This window comes from Mauremys reevesii, linkage group 6 (assembly GCF_016161935.1).
Source record: "Mauremys reevesii isolate NIE-2019 linkage group 6, ASM1616193v1, whole genome shotgun sequence".
Classification (NCBI taxonomy): domain Eukaryota; kingdom Metazoa; phylum Chordata; order Testudines; family Geoemydidae; genus Mauremys; species Mauremys reevesii.
In genome coordinates this window covers 1,006,804-1,025,664 of record NC_052628.1, presented here as the reverse complement: position 1 = coordinate 1,025,664, position 18,861 = coordinate 1,006,804, and the positions used below count along the sequence as shown (strand labels likewise).

The window sequence follows — 18,861 nt, the reverse complement described above, 5'->3', positions numbered from 1 at the left end:
CTGTCCCCGATGCCCGGCTGGCTGGGGAGGGGCAGGGCTGAGCTGCCCCTGATGCCCGGCTGGCTGGGGAGGGGCAGGGCTGAGCTGTCCCCGATGCCCGGCTGGCTGGGGGCTGGGGAGGGGCAGGGCTGAGCTGCCCCCGATGCCCGGCTGGCTGGGGGCTGGGGAGGAGCAGGGCTGAGCTGTCCCTGATGCCCGGCTGGCTGGGGGCTGGGGAGGGGCAGGGCTGAGCTGTCCCCGATGCCCGGCTGGCTGGGGAGGGGCAGGGCTGAGCTGTCCCCGATGCCCGGCTGGCTGGGGGCCGGGGAGGGGCAGGGCTGAGCTGTCCCCGATGCCCGGCTGGCTGGGGAGGGGCAGGGCTGAGCTGCCCCCGATGCCCGGCTGGCTGGGGGCTGGCTGGGGAGGGGCAGGGCTTAGCTGTCCCCGATGCCCGGCTGGCTGGGGGCTGGGGAGGGGCAGGGCTGAGCTGTCCCCGATGCCCGGCTGTCCCCGCAGTCACTGCCCCCAGCTCCAGCCCAGCCCGCGGCTGCGCCGGTTCTCCTGCCTGTCCCGGGACTGGCTGTTCGAGGTGCCCCTGGGCCTGCTGGCCGAGTGCATCCACGAGGACCTGGCGCTGCAGTGGGCGAAGCTGCTGTTCGACGACGCCCCGACGGGGGGGGCCCTGGCCTGGCTCCCCACCAACGACGTGGCTCCTGCCCCCAGAGGCTGCCTGGTCTACCCAGGCGGGGAGGCCATGAACCTCCTCTGTATCCTTCTGCAGACAGGCTGGGCTGGCCGTGCTGGTGCTGGTGCAGGGCAGTGCTGAGCGTGGCCCCAGCCTGGGGAGGTGGGCGGGGGAGGCAGAGCTCATTGCTGGGGGCATCAAGTCCTGTTGCACCCCAGGGATGGGGGGGTTGATGCCCGGGACCTGGCTGGTCTGTCACTGGTGAGGGGATGGGCACAGCTCGGCCCCATTGCTGGGGCCTCTGGGGAGGCTGGGGGCTGGCACGGGGGGGCTCGTTGGGCTGGGGGGCCTGGCTGTTGTCCCCGGGCTGGGCTGGGAGGTTTGCCAGGCCGGGGGCTGGGCTGGGAGGTTTGCCGGGCCGGGGGCTGGGCTGGGAGGTTTGCCCGGCCGGGGCTGGGCTGGGAGGTTTGCCGGGCCGGGGCTGGGCTGGGAGGTTGTCCTGGGCTGGGGCTGGGTGGTTTGCCGGGCCGGGGGCTGGGCTGGGAGGTTTGCTGGGCTGGGGGCTGGCGGTTGTCCCTGGGCTGGGGGCTGGGCTGGGTGGGGAGGTTTGCCGGGCCAGGGGCTGGCTGTTGTCCCTGGGCTGGGGGCTGGGCTGGGCAGGGAGGTTTGCCGGGCCGGGGACTGGGCTGGGCAGGGAGGTTTGCCGGGCCGGGGGCTGGCGGTTGTCCCCGGGCTGGGGGCTGGCAGGGAGGTTTGCCGGGCTGGGGGCTGGGCTGGGCAGGGAGGTTTGCCGGGCCGGGGGCTGGCTGTTGACCCTGGGCTGGGGGCTGGGCTGGGCAGGGAGGTTTGCCGGGCTGGGGGCTGGGCTGGGCAGGGAGGTTTGCCGGGCCAGGGGCTGGCGGTTGTCCCCGGGCTGGGGCTGACCCTCTGGCGTGGGGCCGGCCATGGCCCTGCAGGTGGTGCATGGCCCTTGACACGGTGCCAGGTTTCCAGGAGGTGGCTCTGGAGCAGGTGGCCGGTGCCCTGCAGCCCCGCGCCCACGGCCGCCCGGCGCAGTTCGAGCTCAGTGGCCGGGTCCGCCAGGTGGCCGCCGCGCAGGTGGCCGGGGAAGGTGAGTGGGGCCCCGGGGAGGTGCCAGGCTCTGCTGCTGGCTCTGCCACCGGCTGCGTGTGGTCCTGGCGGAGGGCTGAGTGCACGGGGCAGGGAACAGCCTCCCGTGGGGGGCGGGCCGAGGCGCTGGGCCCACCAACTCCTGTCCCGGGGCTCCCGTGCCCTGTGGGCCTGGCCCCGGTCAGCAGCCATGGCCCCCTGGGCTTACCACGGCGTCTCCTCCCCATGTGCAGCCCTCGTCGGCGTTCGCTCGGATCATCACTGTGGTGCCTGGCGGCTCCAGACCGGCACCGCCCCTGTCCCGCTCCAGGTCATTCGCACCGACGCGCCCGCCTCCTGCCTCACCGTCAGGTACGTGCCTGGGCTGGCCCGGCTGGAGGAGCCACGCTCCCTGTGGGCCCTGGACTGGGGGGCACCTCACCACCCCCTGCCCTGGGCGGGAGCTGGCCCTGGGAATGCAGAAGGCCCCGTCCGGTTGCTTCTGCGGTGCAGGGGAAGAAAGGGGCCCGTCTGCCTTCCTCGGCCACGCCAGGTCAGCCACTCCGCGCCCGAGGCTGGTGCTCGGTTCCCCTCCGCTGGGGTCGTGTCCCCCCACCGCCCGGAGCTCCCTGCCCTGGTCCAGGCTGGGCTCAGGGACCACCAGTGCGCACGACTCACGGCCGTGTACCGCGGCTGCGCTGCGCTGCCGGTCCGTCCCGCCCACCACGGGCACAGCGTGGTAGGTGGAGTGAGTTTGTCGGGCCTGGCACAGCAATGAGCCTTTAAACTGGGTTTGCTGGGCCTGTCCGTCCTGTGCCCGAGGGGGGGTCCGCCCTGCGCTGACGCTCTGCCCTTCCCCGCAGCCCCCACCTCCCCGGGGAGCTGTCGGTCTGCACCCTCAGCGGGGCCGTGTACCTCTGGAACGTCGAGACTGGGTAAGGGGGGCCAGGGCTGGGGCCCTGGGAAGGGGGGGCACCGGGGGAACCCAGAGCATGCGTGAGTGAGGGTGGGTGCTCCTGGGTGGGGGGTGGCTGTGGCTTTTCCTAACCACTATGAAGCCTGGTGCATGTCCCCCTCCCGCCGCAAACAGCCAGGGACCGGCCCAGGCAGGGGGCACCATGCCCTGCATTGTCCCCCGCCCAGGTGAGGTGCTGCCCAGTGTCCTGTCCTCCCCTCCCCCCCACGCCCGCCCAGACAGTGACCCCTGAATCCTGTGCATCCCACCCCCTGTCACAGAGTCCCCGGGCGCTGCTCTGGAACTGCTCCCCACAAGCCAGGCAGGACTCTGGGGAGCCTCCTCTCCCTCGGAGCAGCCAGTCTGCAGGGCAAGAAGCTCACACGGCTTCACCTCCTGGGTCTCTCCTTGGAGCATTCAGCATCCTCTGCCCCCCGTGCGCTTCCCACAGCGAGTCCGCCCCAGCGGGGTCCTGGGGAAGCCACAGGGTCCTGCCCCCCCACTTCGCAGTCAGACGTGACTCCCAGCCAGCCAGTAACACAGAGGTTTATTAGATGACAGGGACAGGGTCTAAAACAGAGCTTGTAGGTCCAGAGAACCGGACCCCTCGGCTGGGTCCATTCTGGGGTCCCGCGAGCCAGTCAACCCTGTCTGCCCTCACTTCCCGTCCCCAGCCAGCTCCCAACTGAAACTCCCCCCAGCCTCCCCCCGGCTCCTCCCCCAGCCTTTGTGTCCAGAGGTGTCACCTGGCCTCCAACCCCCCTCCTGGGGTCTCAGGTTCCAGGCTCAGGTCTCCTCCCTTCCCCAGTGCAGCCCGTCCCAGCACAGCTCCCCTGCCACCTTCCCAGGTCACTGCTCCCCACTCAGCATTCACAGACACACCCAGAACATTCCCTCTTCATCAGCCCCCCCCTTGGGCTGGCCCAGCAGTGATCCCCCCACCCCCAGTGCCGGCCCACTGGAGATTCCTGTCCCCCCAGGCTGCAGCGCCTGCGCCAGGACCCCGAGACGGCGTTCTTCCGAGAGGCGTCGCCATGGCGCTGGAGCGAGTTCACCTCCCACCCGCGGGTGCTGAGCTGCGCCGACCGCACTGGCCTGCAGTGCCTCGACGTGCGGGTGAGGCTGCCCGGGTGCAGCGAGCGGGGAGGGCAGGACGGGCATGTGGGGAGGGAACTGGGCTCACGGGGGGCAGGGGGCCTCCCTGCCTTGGTGCTCACGTGCCCTGGTCTTTTCCGCTCCAGGCTCCCGCCAGTCGCCCGTTTGATCTGTTCAAGGTGGGAGGAGAAGCCGAGTGCCAGAGAGGAGAGCGAGTGATGCTACCCATGTACCTGGGCAGGGCCCACCCCTGCCAGCACCTCGTCGCCACGCAGGTGAGTGCCCGGGCCGCTGGCTGGGCGACGCTCCAGCCCCTCAGCGCCGGGGGGAGGCGAGGCAGCCAGGCTGACCCTGCAGAGCCCGGGCCGACCCGCGGCTTGGTGGAGGGGAGGGGAGCAGCCCGGGGGCTCTCTGGGATGTTCTCACTGACCCCCCCTGCCCCAGTGCCCTGCCCCCCCCCCGGGTTACAGGCAGGGGAGGGGAGCAGCCCGGGGGCTGTCTGGGATGTTCTCACTGACCCCCCCTGCCCCAGTGCCCTGCCCCCCCCCCGGTTACAGGCAGGGAGGAGCAGCCCGGGGGCTCTCTGGGATGTTCTCACTGACCCCCCCTGCCCCAGTGCCCTGCCCCCCCCCCGGGTTACAGGCAGGGGAGGGGCAGCCGAGGCTCTCTGGGACGCTCTCACTGCCCCCGCCCCGGGCCCTGCCCCCCCCCGGTTACAGGCAGGGGAGGGGAGCACCCCGGGGGCTCTCTGGGACGCTCTCACTAACCCCCCGGTGGTGCCCTGCCCCTGTTACAGGCAGGGAGGGGAGCAGCCCGGGGCTGTCTGGGTCGCTCTCACTAACCCCCGCCCCGTGCCCGGCCCCCCCCCCGTTACAGGCAGGGGAGGAGCAGCCCGGGGCTCTCTGGGATGTTCTCACTTACCCCCCCTGGTGCCCTGCCCCCCCCCGGTTACAGGCAGGGGAGGGGAGCACCCCGGGGGCTCTCTGGGACGCTCTCACTAACCCCCCCCCCCCGTGCCCTGCCCCCGTTCTCGGTGTACGTGCTGGACGAGCGCTTCCCCCGGGTGCCGATGCTGCGCTGGGAGCACATGCTGGAGGCCCCGCCCATCTGCGCCCATCTCACCCCGGGCCGCTCCCAGGAGACCAGCCACAAGGTGCTGCTGGGCGCCCACCGCACGCAGGAGCTGCTGCTGCTGCAGTACACGGGTGAGTGGGGGCGGGGGGCATGGGGGGGTGGGGGGCTGGGAGCTGCTCCTGCTGCAGTCCCTGGCTGGGGGGGGGCCGTTTCCGGCAGGGAGGGGTCACCAAACTGGGGCGGGCCCCCTAGGAGGTCGCAGAGGAACGCTCAGGAGGGCCCAGCAAGCCCAGGCCAGCCCCTGGGGGGGGGGGAGGGAAGGAACGCCACCCAGCCCCACCCCCAGCTGCAACCCCAGCCTTGGCCCCCTTACCCCTGTCTACAGCCCCCCTCCCTGGGAACCCAGCCCCATTCCTGGCTCCGGCAGGGGGGAGGGTGTGCCCCTGAAAAGTTTTGGGACCTCTGGTTTAGAGGGGTCTCTGGAGTGTGTGCACATGTCAGCATGGGGGTTCCCCAGAGCTGGGGTGCCCCTCCCACTCCATGGGGCTCTGTCGAGGGGCTGAGTTACAGGTGGGAGGGGGGCTGGGCTGGGGCTGTGGGATCAGAGCTGGGGGGGCAGTGCGAGGGGAGCTGAGGGGTCCAAGCTGGGGGCAGTGCGGGAGCTGGGAGGGCAGAGCTATGGGAAGGGGTGGTGGGTCCAAGCTGTGGGGGGGCAGAGCTGGGGGGGCAGTGCGGGGGAGCTGTGGGGGGGGCAGAGCTGTGGGGGGGCAGTGCGGGGGAGCTGGGGGGGGCAGAGCTCCCACACAGCATTTCACACTCCCCCTCTTGCCCAGGTGGCAGCCATTCAGCCTGCCAGCTCGCAGGGCCCCCCCGGCGGCTCCATCCCATCTCCCAGGGTCTGCAGCACCTTCCCCCGCAGGCGACCCCCTGGCAGGGCCTGCTGCACCAGAGGCTGGCCGCGCCCGCCGCTGGTAGGTGGCTGGGGGTCGGGTGGGGGTGGCCTGGCATGGAACCCCCCTGTCACGGAGTCGGGGGGAGACTAGGCCCGGCACCCCCGGCTTCCTGTGATTCACCGTGACTCTCAGACAGCCAGTAAAGCAGACGGTTTATTTAGACGACAGGAACACAGTCCCAGACAGGTCTTGCTGGTACAGACAACAGAACCCCCTTTAGTTAGGTCCATCTGGGGGCCCCAGGGAAGCCCAACCCCGTTGGGAAGCCCAAGCCCCGTCGGGCTCCCCTCCATTTCCCAGCCAGCTCCAAACTGAAAACCCCCCCAGCCTCTCACTCAGCCTCCCCCCTGGCTCCTACCCCAGCCTTTGTCCAGTGTCCCGGGCAGAGGTGTCACCTGGCCTCCAACCCCCCTCCTGGGGTCTCAGGTTCCAGGCTCAGGTCTCCTCCCTTCCCCAGTGCAGACAGTCCCAGCACAGCTCCCCTGCCACCTTCCCAGGTCACTGCTCCCCACTCAGCGTTCACAGACACACCCAGAACATTCCCACTTTCACACTCCCATGTCCCAGCAGTCCCAGGCCCCCATTGCTGGGGTGCAGCCAAAGGGAGAGGCCCTGGCTCTGATCTTCCTGTGTCCCTGTGCCTCTGACGGGGGGCTCCGGACAGCTGGGAGGGGTGGGACAGGGATCTCCCCTTGCTCTCTGGGGTGGGGCTGTGTGTGTGGGCCCAGTGGGGGTCTCCCCAGCTCTCTGTGGGCTGCGGGGGGGTCTGTCCAGTTCTGTGTGTGGAGCTGCCTGGGCCTGGGACGGTCTCCCCTAGCTCAGTGTGGGGCCCAGGAGGGGGTCTGTCCCCAGTCACTGCACTCAGCCCCCTCACCTCCGTTTCCCCCCAGGTGTGACGGCCGCCCCTGCCGGGCAGGGACCACTGGAGCCCTTGCTGGTTTTCCAGCTCTCCGAGGCCGGGGACCTGTTCTACCAAACCCTGCTGCATGAGCCGCCGGCAGAGAGTGAGTCGTCGGCAGCCCCCACCTCGCCCGCGTCCCTGCCAGTTCCTGCTGCGGCCGGCCAGCCCTCGCCCGCGTGGGGCGCCTCCCTGGGCTCGGGCAGCGAGGAGAGCGGCCGCCTGCCAGGGACCGTCTCCGAGGGCACCGCCGATGCCGGGCAGGCAGCAGCCCCAGAGGAAGCCAGGCCCAGTGGGGGCCTGGCAGCCGCTGCCCGCTACGGCTGCTGGCTGAAAGCTCTCCTCAGGGACTGGAGCCGGCTGCCGGAGCAGAGCCAGCCCCAAGCCCCCCACACCATCAGCCATCAGCGCCTCTTCACCCGTGGGGAGCTGAGCCAGCCGGCCGGGGACAGCCCCCTCTACCGCCAGGCCCGCCAGCTGCTGTGCCGCGCCATGCGGGAGCGGGCCTGCCTGGCGCCCTGGGCCCTGGGGCTGCCCCCCACCCCCCTGGCCATGCCCCACCCCATGGAGCCCTGGGCCTGGCCCGACGACCTGAGCAAGCGGCTGACGGCGTCGTGGGCGGGCGGCTGGGGTGAGTGGTGGGAGGAGAAGCTGGGCGTGACCAGGACCCACAAGCTGCACGCGCTGAGGGACCGGAGACGGCGCCTGAAGCAAGCACGGAGCCGCCGCAGCCTGTTTGGCAGCTTCACCTCCTCCGTCACCTACCAGTCTGACCTCAGTGACTTCTCCGCCTGCAGCCAGCCCCCCAGCGAGCCCCCGGGCCGGGCCGAGGAGCTGCAGCCCCCGGCCCCTGTGTGCCGCCAGGACCTTTCCCCACCGAGGGCGGGACGGGGGCACCGGCCCCCAGCCCCTGGGCAGGTCTGGCCGGCCTCCCCGCTGGCCAGCAGCTCCCAGCGCAGCGAGCAGGCGGCCTGGGGCAGCCAGGACACAGAGGACTCTTCCCAGCTGCTCTCGTCCCAGACCCTGAGCTCGCGGGGCATCCCCAAGGAGCGCAGGAAAACCCTGCGGGACTACCTGGCCATCTTCACCCAGCCCTGCCCGGAGCCGCCGGCCGAGCTGCCTGCGAGCCAGACCTCGAGCCTGGGCAGCCAGCGCTGGGGCGCGTCCTCCCAGAGCCAGCGCTCCACAGGGTCGCAGCCCCCCCGCAAACGGCCCCGCATGGGCTTCTGAGAGCCGCCGCGGGGGCCTTGTCTGGATGGGCGGCATCTGCGCAGCCATGGCCTGGCCCCCTGGCCCTGGGGCTGTTGGCCAGTGCAGATAACGCAATAAACGGACAGGCAGCACCTGGGCATTGTCTGTGCCGTGGGGATGGACCCGCCGGCCGGGGTTTTCTGGAGCAGGCCTGACCCCCAGCATGTGGCAGCAGGTTCGTGGGGCCTGGGGGCTGTCAGCTGCTGCGGTTTCTCAGGCACCAGGCAGGGTGGGCGGAACACCGGCATTGCTGCCTGCTGCTGCCACGTGCAGGGGTGGGTGGGAAGTCAAGCTGGGCCTGGCTCTTGTTCCCCACCAGGGTCCCTGCTCCGGCTGCCGTGTCCAGCCAGCCCCACACTGCAGCTGGCAGCAAGGAGAGAGAGCCAGATCCGAGCTAGTGCATGACTCCCCCGCTGCCTCTGCAGGGCTCGTCTGGGGCAGGGCCTGGCACCGATGCCAAGGGAGCTGGGCACAGGGGCAGTGCGGGGCGCAGAGGGCTGTCCTGCTGCATGGGCATGGAGAGCCCAGGCCTGTGGGTGTAGCTGGGGCAGGGCGTTGGCACACACCTCACCAGTGGGAGCGGTGAAGTGCCTGTGTCCTGAGCGCTGCTCCCCCTAGTCCTCTAGGGTCACAGGAGAAGTGGGGGCTCCCAGCCCTTTCCACAGGGCTGGGGAACTGACCCTGGGGGCACAGGAAAACCAGCAATGAGCTTCTGAGCAGCACGCAGTATGTATGTGCCCTGCGGAACTCACTGCCACTGGATCACCCATCATGTACATTCAGCCTGCCTCAGTGGCTGTGGGAAAGGCCCCTCGGGGGGTTTCCTGCCCCTTTCTCTGCAGCAGGAGCAGCAGTGAGTCCTAGGCCCCATCAGACTGAACTGCATGGGCTGCTGGGCTGAGGATTTTCTGTGACGGATACTAGAGAGAGATGGGCTCTGGCCCCCGTCCATTGGGCCGGGAGGGGGATTGGGGGGGTCGTCCTAGCCCCCTCCCACCCTGCGGGGCCCCCAGTTCAATGGACACATACTGGAGCTCCTCCACCCCCCATCTCCACTGCCCCTCTGGGGTGAGCAAGCCGTGCCAAGTGCCAGCTCTGCCAGGCAGGACCCGCCCCGCCCCCCTCTGACAAGCAGAGAGCCCGGGAGGCCTGGCCGGAGCTTGGTGTGCTTCACGGCCAGCTCCCCAGCTGCGGGGCCCCCAGCGGCAAGGGAAGGCGGCAGGACTGTGCACAGAGGCCTAGGCGAGAGGTCTGTCAAAGCATGAGTGGTGCGGAGACAGTGACTAGGGACGGGATATTTTCCCCCTTCTAACACGGCCTGGGGTCACCCCAGCAAAGGACCAGGCAGCGGGTTTCAGACACACAAGGGAGTGTTTCCTCCTCCAACTCCAGCCAGCCTGTGGAACTCCAGTGTAACCGGCTTCAGAACCCACCGAGCGTCCCTGCAGGCCAGGTGCCTCAATGGCTATTAGCCAGGATGTCCGGGACGCAGCCCCCTGCTCCGGGTGGCCCTAGGCCTCTGGCTGCCGGAAGCTGGGACTGAAGGACAGGGGAGGATCACTCGAAATTGCCCTGGTCTGTTCCTTCCCTGTGGGGCACTTGGCACCTGTTGGCAGACAGGATAGGGGCTGGGGCATGGGGCTGGTGGAGTGCACGATCGGTGGGGCGGAAGTGAGCTGAATGGGCAAAGTCTTTCCACTTATTTTCATTCTTGGAAGTATTTTGGGGGGCTATGTCCTGCCAGTGCCAGGGCTGCGCCTGTTCCCGGGGTCTGGACGCTGGGCTGTTGTGATCTGCAGCTGCTGGGTGCTGGGTTCCCAGCTCTGCCCGCTGGTGCTGTTCCTTGGTGCCCGGAGATGGGAGCTGTCCCTGCGGGCTGCACTGAGGAAGAAGCTGCCCTGCCCACGTGCCCCCCACATGGAGAGGCGGTGGTGGGCTCAGGAAATTCTGTGATGTCCATTGTGGGGGAGATACTGTCAGTGCACATGCCCCCGGCCTCCCTCCATGTTCAGCCCAGAGGGGCTGGGCCCTGCCTGGCTTCCCACAGCGCTGCAGGCCTCTCGGACTTCCAGACACGGCCCCACCGGCATCTGCTGCTGCCCCAGGGTGCCCCCCCCCCGCCTCCTGCGTGCCTCGCTGTGGCCCCATCCTGCCGGTGTGATTGCTGCCACCCCTGGGACTGGCCCAGTGAGCTCCTAGGTGCCCTGCCAGAGCCGCCCCAGCACCCAGGGCTGCGTGGTGACACCGGCTCTGGGGGTGCACCACCACGGGTGGAGACATGACAAACATGACCCCTGGGTGCCGTGGTGATTCACTCCCTGGGCACACCCCCAGTGGGTCAGACCCAAAGGGCCGCGGCACACGGAGCTGCCCACCTCCTGCGAGCCACCCTCCAGCCCCTGAGCCCCAGGGAGATGTGTGAACACAGCCCCGAGAGCTTCAGTTCCACACGGAATGGCCACCAGCCCGAGCCTGCATGTGTGCACACAGAGCCCTGCACCAATGTGTGCACACAGGGACGTGTGCACGTGCATCTGTGCACCGTGTACACACACACCACACTCTGCACGTACCATACACACACACACCCCAATGTGTGTGCACAAAGAGCCCTGCACCAATGTGTGCACCATGTACACACACACCACACTCTCTGCATGTACCATACACAAACACCCACACCCCCCAATGTGTGTGCGCACACACACCAAAGTGCACACATACCGTACACACACACAGTTTATAAGGAGCCTCAGGGCTTTTTGTTGCTTTTTACAGATCAGACTAACACAGCTACCCCGAGACTTGACACACACACAGACAGACACTAACGTGTGCACATGTACGGTATACACACACACACACACACAGAGGCACCGTGTGCACACGTACCGTACATGCACACACACGTATGTCCCCGCTGCCTTCATGGGAAGGATGGAACCGTCACCGGCACCAGCTGGGAAACTGAGGAACGGCCCCGGCCCCTCCCCCCCTACCGGGTCCGGAAGGCGGACACGGGCCCTTTAAGGGCCGGGGAGTGGCAGAGCCGGCGGCCAATGGGGAGTGAGCCCCACCCCGCGGGCTGGACGGACCAATGGGCGGCGGGGGTGGGCTCAGCATGGCGGCTGCGGCGCTGCGCGGGGCTCGGGGCTTGGCCTGGCGCTGGGGGCAGGTACCGCGCGGGACCCGGACTCCTGGGTCCTATAGGGGGGGGGGCTGGGAGCCGGACTCCTGGGTCCTATGGGGGCTGGGTGCCGGACTCCTGGGTCCTATCCCCGGCTGTGGGGGAGGGGCTGGGAGCCGGACTCCTGGGTCCTATCCCGGCTGTAGGGGAGGGGCTGGGAGCCGGACTCCTGGGTCCTATCCCGGCTGTGGGGTACATGGGGGGAGGGGCTGGGAGCCGGACTCCTGGGTCCTATCCCCGCTGTGGGCTAGAGGGGGGAGGGGCTGGGAGCCGGACTCCTGGGTCCTATCCCCGGCTGTGGGGGAGGGGCTGGGAGCCGGACTCCTGGGTCCTATCCCGGCTGTGGGGGAGGGGCTGGGAGCCGGACTCCTGGGTCCTTTCCCGGCTGTGGGGGAGGGGCTGGGAGCCGGACTCCTGGGTCCTATCCCCGCTGGGGGGGAGGCTGGTGCCTGGGGCTTTGGTCACCTCGCGGTGACCGTGGGGGCAGCGAGCCGGTGAAGGCGCCGCTCCGAGCCCGCGGCTCCCGGGCAGGGCAGGGCAGGGCAGGGCTCCGCTGGCCCGACTCCGGCACTGCCGTGTGGCCGCTCCCCGCAGCGAGGGACGGGGGCTCTCCGGCCGCGCCGTGACCCCTGCGAGGGGCAGCAGGTCGCTGGGGGCAGGAGCTCTTCCCCCGCCAGGCTGCATCCGCACGGGGAGCGGGGACCCGAGGGCAGGGCCCAGCCCCCAGCCCTGGCCCGTGCCCGCTCCCCCGGGCTGTGTCCCGCTGGGGGCTGCTGCTCACCACTGCCCAGCTCCGAGCCCCTCCGGGCCTGCCCGGCACGGCCCCCCGGCTCTCCCGCGGCCCGTTGGGTTTGGCCTGGGCAGGACGTGCCCTCGGCTCCGTGCCGCTCGCTGAGCAGGGCCCCGCCGAGCCCCCGCCCTGCTCACGGCTCAGTGCGGAGCAGCCCCGGCCCAGAGCCTGGGGATGGCGCTGCTGGCTCCAGCCTCCTCTCGCTAGCTGCGGGCTGGCCCGAGCAGGGTGGGAGGCGGGGGCTGTGCCTGCGGGGCTGCGCTGTGCCCAGGGCGGGGGGTGCACCTGGCAGTGCCCCTGAGCGGGTGCCCCTCCGCCCCAGAGATGCTACGTGGCTGCCGGGGGGCAGGATGGGGAGGTGCAGAAGGCTCAGCGGGCAGCTGAGGCCAGTGAGGGGCCAGGCCAGCGGCCCCCGACCATCTTCAGCAAGATCATCGACCGCACCATCCGGGCCGACATCCTCTACGAAGATGACAAGGTGACGCCCTCCGGCGCATTCAGGGACATCCTGTGCTGCCCTGCAGCCGGGCCTGCCACCACTGAGCAGGGGCACGCTGCTGCCTGCCCTGGGCACACCCTGCTGGGGCCTTGCCGCTTGGCTCCCAGCATGGTGGGTGGGGCAGGGGGGAGGATGCCATGGCCTGGGGCTGGGAGATCAGCTCCTTTGGGCCCGGAAGGCCAGGTCCTGGGGTGAGGCAGGGGCAGGCCCAGGTCTCTGCCATAGAATCACAGAGTCTCAGGGTTGGAAGGGACCTCAGGAGGGATCTAGTCCAACCCCCTGCTCAAAGCAGGACCAACCCCAACTAAATCATCCCAGCCAGGGCCAGGCCTTAAAAACCTCTAAGGAAGGAGATTCCACCCCCTCCCTAGGTAACCCATTCCAGTGGTTCACCACCCTCCCAGTGAAATAGTGTTTCCTAATATCCAACCTAGACCTCCCCCACTGCAACTTGAGACCATTACTCCTTGTTCTGTCATCTGCCACCACTGAGAACAGTCTGGATCCATCCTCTTTGGAACCCCTTTCAGGTAGTTGAAAGCAGCTATCAAATCCCCCCTCATTCTTCTCTTCTGCAGACTAAACAATCCCAGTTCCCTCAGCCTCTCCTCATAAGTCATGTGCTCCAGCCCCCTAATCATTTTTGTTGCCCTCCGCTGGACTCTCTCCAATTTATCCACATCCTTCTTGTAGTGTGGGGCCCAAAACTGGACACAGTACTCCAGATGAGGCCTCACCAGTGCTCAATAGAGGGGAATGATCACATCCCTCGATCTGCTGGCAATGCCCCTACTTATACAACCCAAAATGCCATTAGCCTTCTTGGCAACAAGGGCACCCTGCTGACTCATATCCAGCTTCTCGTCCACTGTAACCCCTAGGTCCTTTTCTGCAGAACTGCTGCCCAGCCATTTGGTCCCTAGGCTGTAGCAGTGCATGGGATTCTTCCATCCTAAGTGCAGGACTCTGCACTTGTCCTTGTTGAACCTCATCAGGTTTCTTTTGGCCCAATCCTCTAATTTGTCTAGGTCCCTCTGTATGCACAGGGGCTCTGAGCCTGCCCTGCTCCTGGGGCAGCACCCGCCAGCCCCTTCACCCCTCAGCCCCTGGCTAGGGCAGGGGGATTCTGACGGGGCCCTCCCCTTTGCTGGGAACAGGCTGCCAGAGGTAGGAGAAGTCAGCCTGGCTGGGCTGGGTGATGGCTGAGGAGTGAGTGCCCCCCCCCGCCTCCCAGAGGGCCCCCCCCGAGCTCCCTGGCCCAGCCCCCTTGCTTCCCTGCAGCCCTGGGTTTAGCTTCCCAGTGTGGAGGGCAACGCTCTGGCACTTGGCATGGAGCCCAGCCCCGTGGGGTGTGGAGCAGGACTGGGGGTGATGTGACCCCTGCAGGGAGTGTGTCAGTGGCCCCGTGGGGGAAGGGTCGGGGGGGGGGGGCAGTGACCCTGCGGTCCCAGCCCTGGCTAAGCTGGCGCTTGCCCCAGTGGGCAGTGGGTGCCCCTGGCAGCAGTGCTCACGGCGCTCTCCCCGCAGTGCCTTGCCTTCCGGGACGTGGCCCCGCAGGCCCCCGTGCATTTCCTGGTGATCCCCAAGCGCCCCATCCCTAGGCTGAGCCGCGTGGCCGCAGGGGACGCAGAGGTGAGCGGAGCGACTGGACAGGGCCCCTTCCCCTGGGGGGCTGGGCTGGGGCGGGGCGGGGAGCGTGGCCCGGGGAGCAGCGAGGAGCTGCCCAGTGGGGAGCCGAGGGGCTGGGCACAGGAAGGGGGCTGGACAGCCCCATGTGCTGGCTGGAGGGGGTGCTGGCACCAGAACCACGGCGGGGGGTGTACGGGCTGGCTCTGACCTTGGGGGGGCGCCCTCCCTCCAGAGCCCAGCTGCCCCCTGCCTGGCTGTCCCCCTGGGGCTGGGGGTGAAGGTGGGTGCTCTGGGGGAGGTTCAGGGCTGCGGCGCTCTAGGTCCCTGGGGAGGGGTTCTGGGGGTGCTGCCTGGGGTGCCCATTTCCCCCCTCAACCTGCCCCTCTGCTCACGCCCAGCTCCTGGGCCACCTGCTGCTGGTGGCCAGTCAGACGGCGACGGTGGAGGGGCTGGTGGATGGCTACCGAGTGGGTGAGTTGCTGGGACCCCCTGCGCTGGGGAGCGCCCGGCTGCCTGCCCTGCCCTGCCCTGGGGTTTCCCTGGAGCTCATCAGCGTCGCCCGCTGCCAGCCCAGCTGGGACCCTGCCCCAGACGTGTGTGAGCCACTGGTGCCCCCCAGCACTTCCCTGCGTCCCTGCCCTGGAGCGTCGTCTCCCCATGGCGCTCATGGGCTGGGGCCCTGCCTGCGCCCCCCATGGCCCTGTGGCCTCAGCACGTCTTGTGCCCCCCACCGCTGCCCTAGCACCCCGCTCTGGGTGGCGGGGGCCGGCCTGCCCGCAGGGGGCTGGCCCCGCCCTCTCGCCATACCACGCCCACAGGGGCCAGCCCCCACCCCACTCACCCCCACCCACTGGCCCCCACGCTCACGCCATGCCACGCCCGCAGGGGGCTGGCCCCGCCCTCTCGCCCGGCCGATAGGGGGCCAACCCCGCCCTCTCGCCCGGCCCATAGGGGGCAAACCCCACCCTCTTGCCATGCCATGTCTGCAGGGGGCCGGCCTTGCCCACCCCATATGGGCCAAACCCGCCCCACTTGCCCCAGCCCACCCATAGCGGGCCAGGCCCCACCCTCTCGCCATGCCACACGTGCAGGGGACCAGCCCCCGCCCCACCCACTGGCCTCCGCCCCACCCACCGGCCCCCACGCTCACGCCCTGCCACGCCTGCAGGGGCTGGCCCCACCCCACTTGCCCCGCCCATAGAGGGCAAACCCCGCCCTCTCGCCATGCCACACCTGTAGGGGGACGGCCCTGCCTCACTTGCCCCAGCCCACCTGGCCCACCCTCCCTGCAGGGCCGGCCCCGCCCTCTCGTGCCACCCCACATGCCCTGCCCACGGGGGAGGCCAGCCCCACCCCACTCGCCCTGCCTGCAGGGCCTGGCACACTCACCCCGTGTCTCTGCCTTTCAGTGATCAACGACGGGAAGCAGGGGTCTCAGTCCGTCTACCACCTGCACTTGCACGTGCTGGGCGGGCGTCAGATGGGCTGGCCCCCGGGCTGAGCTGCAGCTGGAGAGACGGGAGCAGCGGACGCAGCGCCAGCCCCGCTGGGCAAACCCGCTCCTCAATTAAAGTGCTGTGAGAGGGCCCATGTGATCGCTTGCCCCGTCTGTCCCGGTGCCCGTCCTCCGGCTGCCAGGGGCTCACACCGGGCAGGGGGTCGGCCTCCCACTTGGCAGGAATAGGCTGTGCTGGGGCAGGGGAGCACACGATGCCCGGGGCAGAGGAGTAGGGGGAGGGGAGAAGGTAGCGTGTGATGCCCGGGCCAGGGAGAGGACAGGAGGGACCATGGGAGGCCCGGTGGGGGAGGGGGCACCGTGTAATGCCCAGGCCAGGGGGGAATGGGGGGCAGCATGTGATGCCTGGCAGGGGAGGGGGGAGCGTGTGATGCTCATGCTGGGAGGGAATGGTGGGGAGCATGTGATGCCCAGGCCGGGGGGGAATGGGGGGCAGCGTGTGATGCCTGGCGGGGAAGGGGGGAGCATGTGATGTCTGGAGGGGAATGGGCGGGACAGTGTGAGGCCCGGCGGGAGGGGGGAGCGTGTGATGCCCAGGCCGGGGGCGAATGGGGGGCAACATGTGATGCCCGGGGGTGGAGGGGAGCATGTGATACCCAGGCTGGAGGGGAATGGTGGGGACTGTGTGATACCTGGCGAGGGAGGGGCACCATGTGATGCCCAGGCCGGGGGCGAATGGGGGGCAGCATGTGATGCCCGGCGGGAGGGGGGAGCGTGTGATGCGCGGGCTGTGGGGCTGCGGCTGCCCGTCTATCCTAGTCTGTCCAGGCTCTGCTCCCGCGGCGTCTGGGCGCCTCGCCCGGGCGGGAAGCCACATGGCTGCGGCGTGTTCTCCCGGCCCCGGGGCACGATGCACCAGGAGGGTTGGGGGTTTGGTTCAGTTGGTGCCGTCGCTCTCTGCCTTGCTGCGAGGGGCTGTTTGCCCGCAGGGGGGGTGAGGTCTGCGCAGGCCCAGGCCCGGGCAGTTTCCAACTGGGGGTTGTGTTAGTGTGTATAGAGCTGAAAAGCTGCCCGGCCCTGTCAGCACACGCCCACCTCTGCTGCAGCCACAGCCAGGGCCCCGCTCCCCCCCCCTCCAGTCCTTGCAGGGACGGGCGCAGGAACCCTAAATCGGATGGTCCCTCCCGAGTGCGGCGGAAATGTAGCCTCGGGGCCGTCCGTGTGGCTGAGCAGCAGCAGGCCAGGGGCTCAGCCAGTGGGGCTGACGGCGAGTCGCTGGGCATGCGGCTATGGCACACGACACCCTAGCCAGAGCATCACCCAATAGTGCCTCACTCTGCCATAGACCGGGGACAGCACGGAGAGACGTGGGGCTAGCCCCACGGTGCATTCCTGTCACAGAGTGGGGGGAGGCCAGGCCCTGCACCCCCGGCTTCCTGCGATTCACCGTGACTCTCAGCCAGGCAGTAAAACAGAAGGTTTGTTTAGACGACAGGAACACAGTCCCAGACAGGCCTTGCCGGTACAGACAACAGAACCCCCTTTAGTTAGGTCCATCTGGGGGCCCAGGGAGGCCACAGCCCCATTGGTAAGCCCAAGCTCCGTCAGGCTCCCCTCCATTTCCCAGCCAGGTCCAAACTGAAACTCCCCCCAGCCTCTCACTCAGCCTCCCCCCGGCTCCTCCCCCAGCTTTTGTCCAGTGTCCCGGGCAGAGGTGTCACCTGGCCTCCAACCCCCCTCCTGGGGTCTCAGGTTCCAGGCTCAGGTATCCTCCCTTCCCCAGTGCAGCCCGTCCCAGCACAGCTCCCCTGCCACCTTCCCAGGTCACTGCTCCCCACTCAGCGTTCACAGAACACCCAGAACATTCCCACTTGGTCACAATTCCCCAGTCCAGGCCCTGGGTGTAGACACTGAGGAGGTGTGCGCCCAGCTGGGCGTATGTCAGTCTCTGTGGGGCTCTTCTCTCTAGGCGGGCGACCTCACACGGCAGCGGGTGGCACTAGTGATCTGTCCTCGTGCACGGCTGCTCTCAGGTGCTGGGCTCTCGTCTTGGCATTTGTGCCTGTCAGTGGCTGGTGCGAGTGGCTCATTAGCCCTCAGTGCCCAGAGCTGGGTGAATAGTTTCTGTCTCTGGATTCAGAGTCTCTGGTGCGGGCAGCGTCTGGTACCATCCTATCGTGCCATTCACCTTCACTCCCGCTGCCCGCTGCACCGGACTCCCCATTCCTGTCCTTATTTGCATCCCGTGTGCGACCGTGCCGTGTTCCCCGCGTGGTCTGTGCACGGTGGCTCGGAGGGGGGTGGTCTGGCGGTGGCTCGGAGGGTGGTGGTCTGTGGCGGCGGCTCGGAGGGGGGTGGTCTGTGCACGGCGGCTCGGAGGGGGGTGGTCTGTGCACGGCGGCTCGGAGGGGGGTGGTGTGTGGCGGCGGCTCGGAGGGGGGGGGTCTGTGCACGGCAGCGCGGAGGGGAGTGGGCTGTGGCGGCGGCTCGGAGGGGGGTGGTCTGTGCACGGCGGCTCGGAGGGGGGTGGTCTGTGCACGGCGGCTCGGAGGGGGGTGGTCTGTGGCGGCGGCTCAGAGGGTGGTGGTCTGTGCACGGCGGCTCGGAGGGGGGTGGGCTGTGGACGGAGGCTCGGAGGGTGGTGGTCTGTGCACGGCGGCTCGGAGGGGGTGGTCTGGCGCGGCGGCTCGGAGGGGGGTGGTCTGTGCACGGCGGCTCGGAGGGGGGTGGTCTGTGCACAGCGAGCTGTCACAGGGAGTACAGGATAGGAGAGGGAGCAGGGGAGAACTGTGACGCTTCCATAGGCTGCCCGATTGCCTGTCCTCACAGGGCGAGCCCAGACCCTAAATGACCTACGTCGTCGACACGAAGAGTCCTCCTGCAGCTATCCCATAATGCCCCATTCCCTGTGCCAGTGACCGCTCTGGGTACAGGTTTGCACTCCGCTACCCAAGGGTCAGACACCAGATGCCCCCTCTCCCCCCATATAAAACCCATGTTCTTCATCTGTCTTCTCCTGGTTGCCTGCCTTGGGAGCACCCCCAGCAGCTCCCCCATAGTGCACCTGGCCACGCCGGCTCCCCGCGCCGACGCTCCTGCCTGGAGCAGACAGGAAGTGTTGCTCTCCGGGCCCTGTGGGGAGCAGAGGCTGAGCAGGCGCAGCCGTGGCCCAGCCCTAGCGATGTGGGCATCCGGGGGCACGTTGCCCGGGGGCTGCAGGCAAAGGGGTCTGAGCGGGATCAGCAGCGTGGAAGCGCAGGCGCGCAGGTGTCTAGGGGTGGCTGCCTTATTCTTCCTCGGCGGCAGGGCACGTGCCCACGT

The 18,861-nt window shown here is 68.9% G+C and overlaps 2 protein-coding genes across 2 annotated transcripts in view; both read left to right on the top strand.

Annotated features, from left to right (window-relative positions):
- TAF1C (TATA-box binding protein associated factor, RNA polymerase I subunit C) overlaps window positions 1-9,508 on the top strand; it is a 28,518-nt gene extending 19,010 nt beyond the window's left edge. Inside the window, exons 7-15 of the mRNA XM_039544376.1 lie at window positions 496-746; window positions 1,650-1,775; window positions 2,008-2,125; window positions 2,617-2,688; window positions 3,689-3,824; window positions 3,950-4,077; window positions 4,830-5,008; window positions 5,711-5,848; window positions 6,721-9,508. Coding sequence (XP_039400310.1) covers window positions 496-746; window positions 1,650-1,775; window positions 2,008-2,125; window positions 2,617-2,688; window positions 3,689-3,824; window positions 3,950-4,077; window positions 4,830-5,008; window positions 5,711-5,848; window positions 6,721-7,958 — 2,386 coding nt within the window. The 3' untranslated portion in view covers window positions 7,959-9,508. The remainder of the gene's footprint in view (window positions 1-495; window positions 747-1,649; window positions 1,776-2,007; window positions 2,126-2,616; window positions 2,689-3,688; window positions 3,825-3,949; window positions 4,078-4,829; window positions 5,009-5,710; window positions 5,849-6,720) is intronic.
- Window positions 9,509-11,040: 1,532 nt separating this feature from the next.
- Window positions 11,041-15,670, top strand: HINT2 (histidine triad nucleotide binding protein 2). The gene is made up of 5 exons (XM_039545350.1): window positions 11,041-11,154; window positions 12,279-12,434; window positions 13,983-14,087; window positions 14,483-14,555; window positions 15,494-15,670. Exons 1-5 carry the CDS (start codon window positions 11,077-11,079, stop codon window positions 15,583-15,585), a joined length of 504 nt encoding a protein of 167 aa, XP_039401284.1. The 5' UTR covers window positions 11,041-11,076; the 3' UTR covers window positions 15,586-15,670.
- The last annotated feature ends 3,191 nt before the right edge of the window (window positions 15,671-18,861 follow it).

Bases quoted from the DNA above. Each gene is read 5' to 3' on its own strand.
- HINT2 (XM_039545350.1), top strand. From the start codon at position 11,077: ATGGGCGGCGGGGGTGGGCTCAGCATGGCGGCTGCGGCGCTGCGCGGG. The intron at 11,155-12,278 runs GTACCGCGCGGG...CCTCCGCCCCAG, and splicing joins TGGCCTGGCGCTGGGGGCAG to AGATGCTACGTGGCTGCCGG. The intron at 12,435-13,982 runs GTGACGCCCTCC...CTCTCCCCGCAG, and splicing joins TCCTCTACGAAGATGACAAG to TGCCTTGCCTTCCGGGACGT.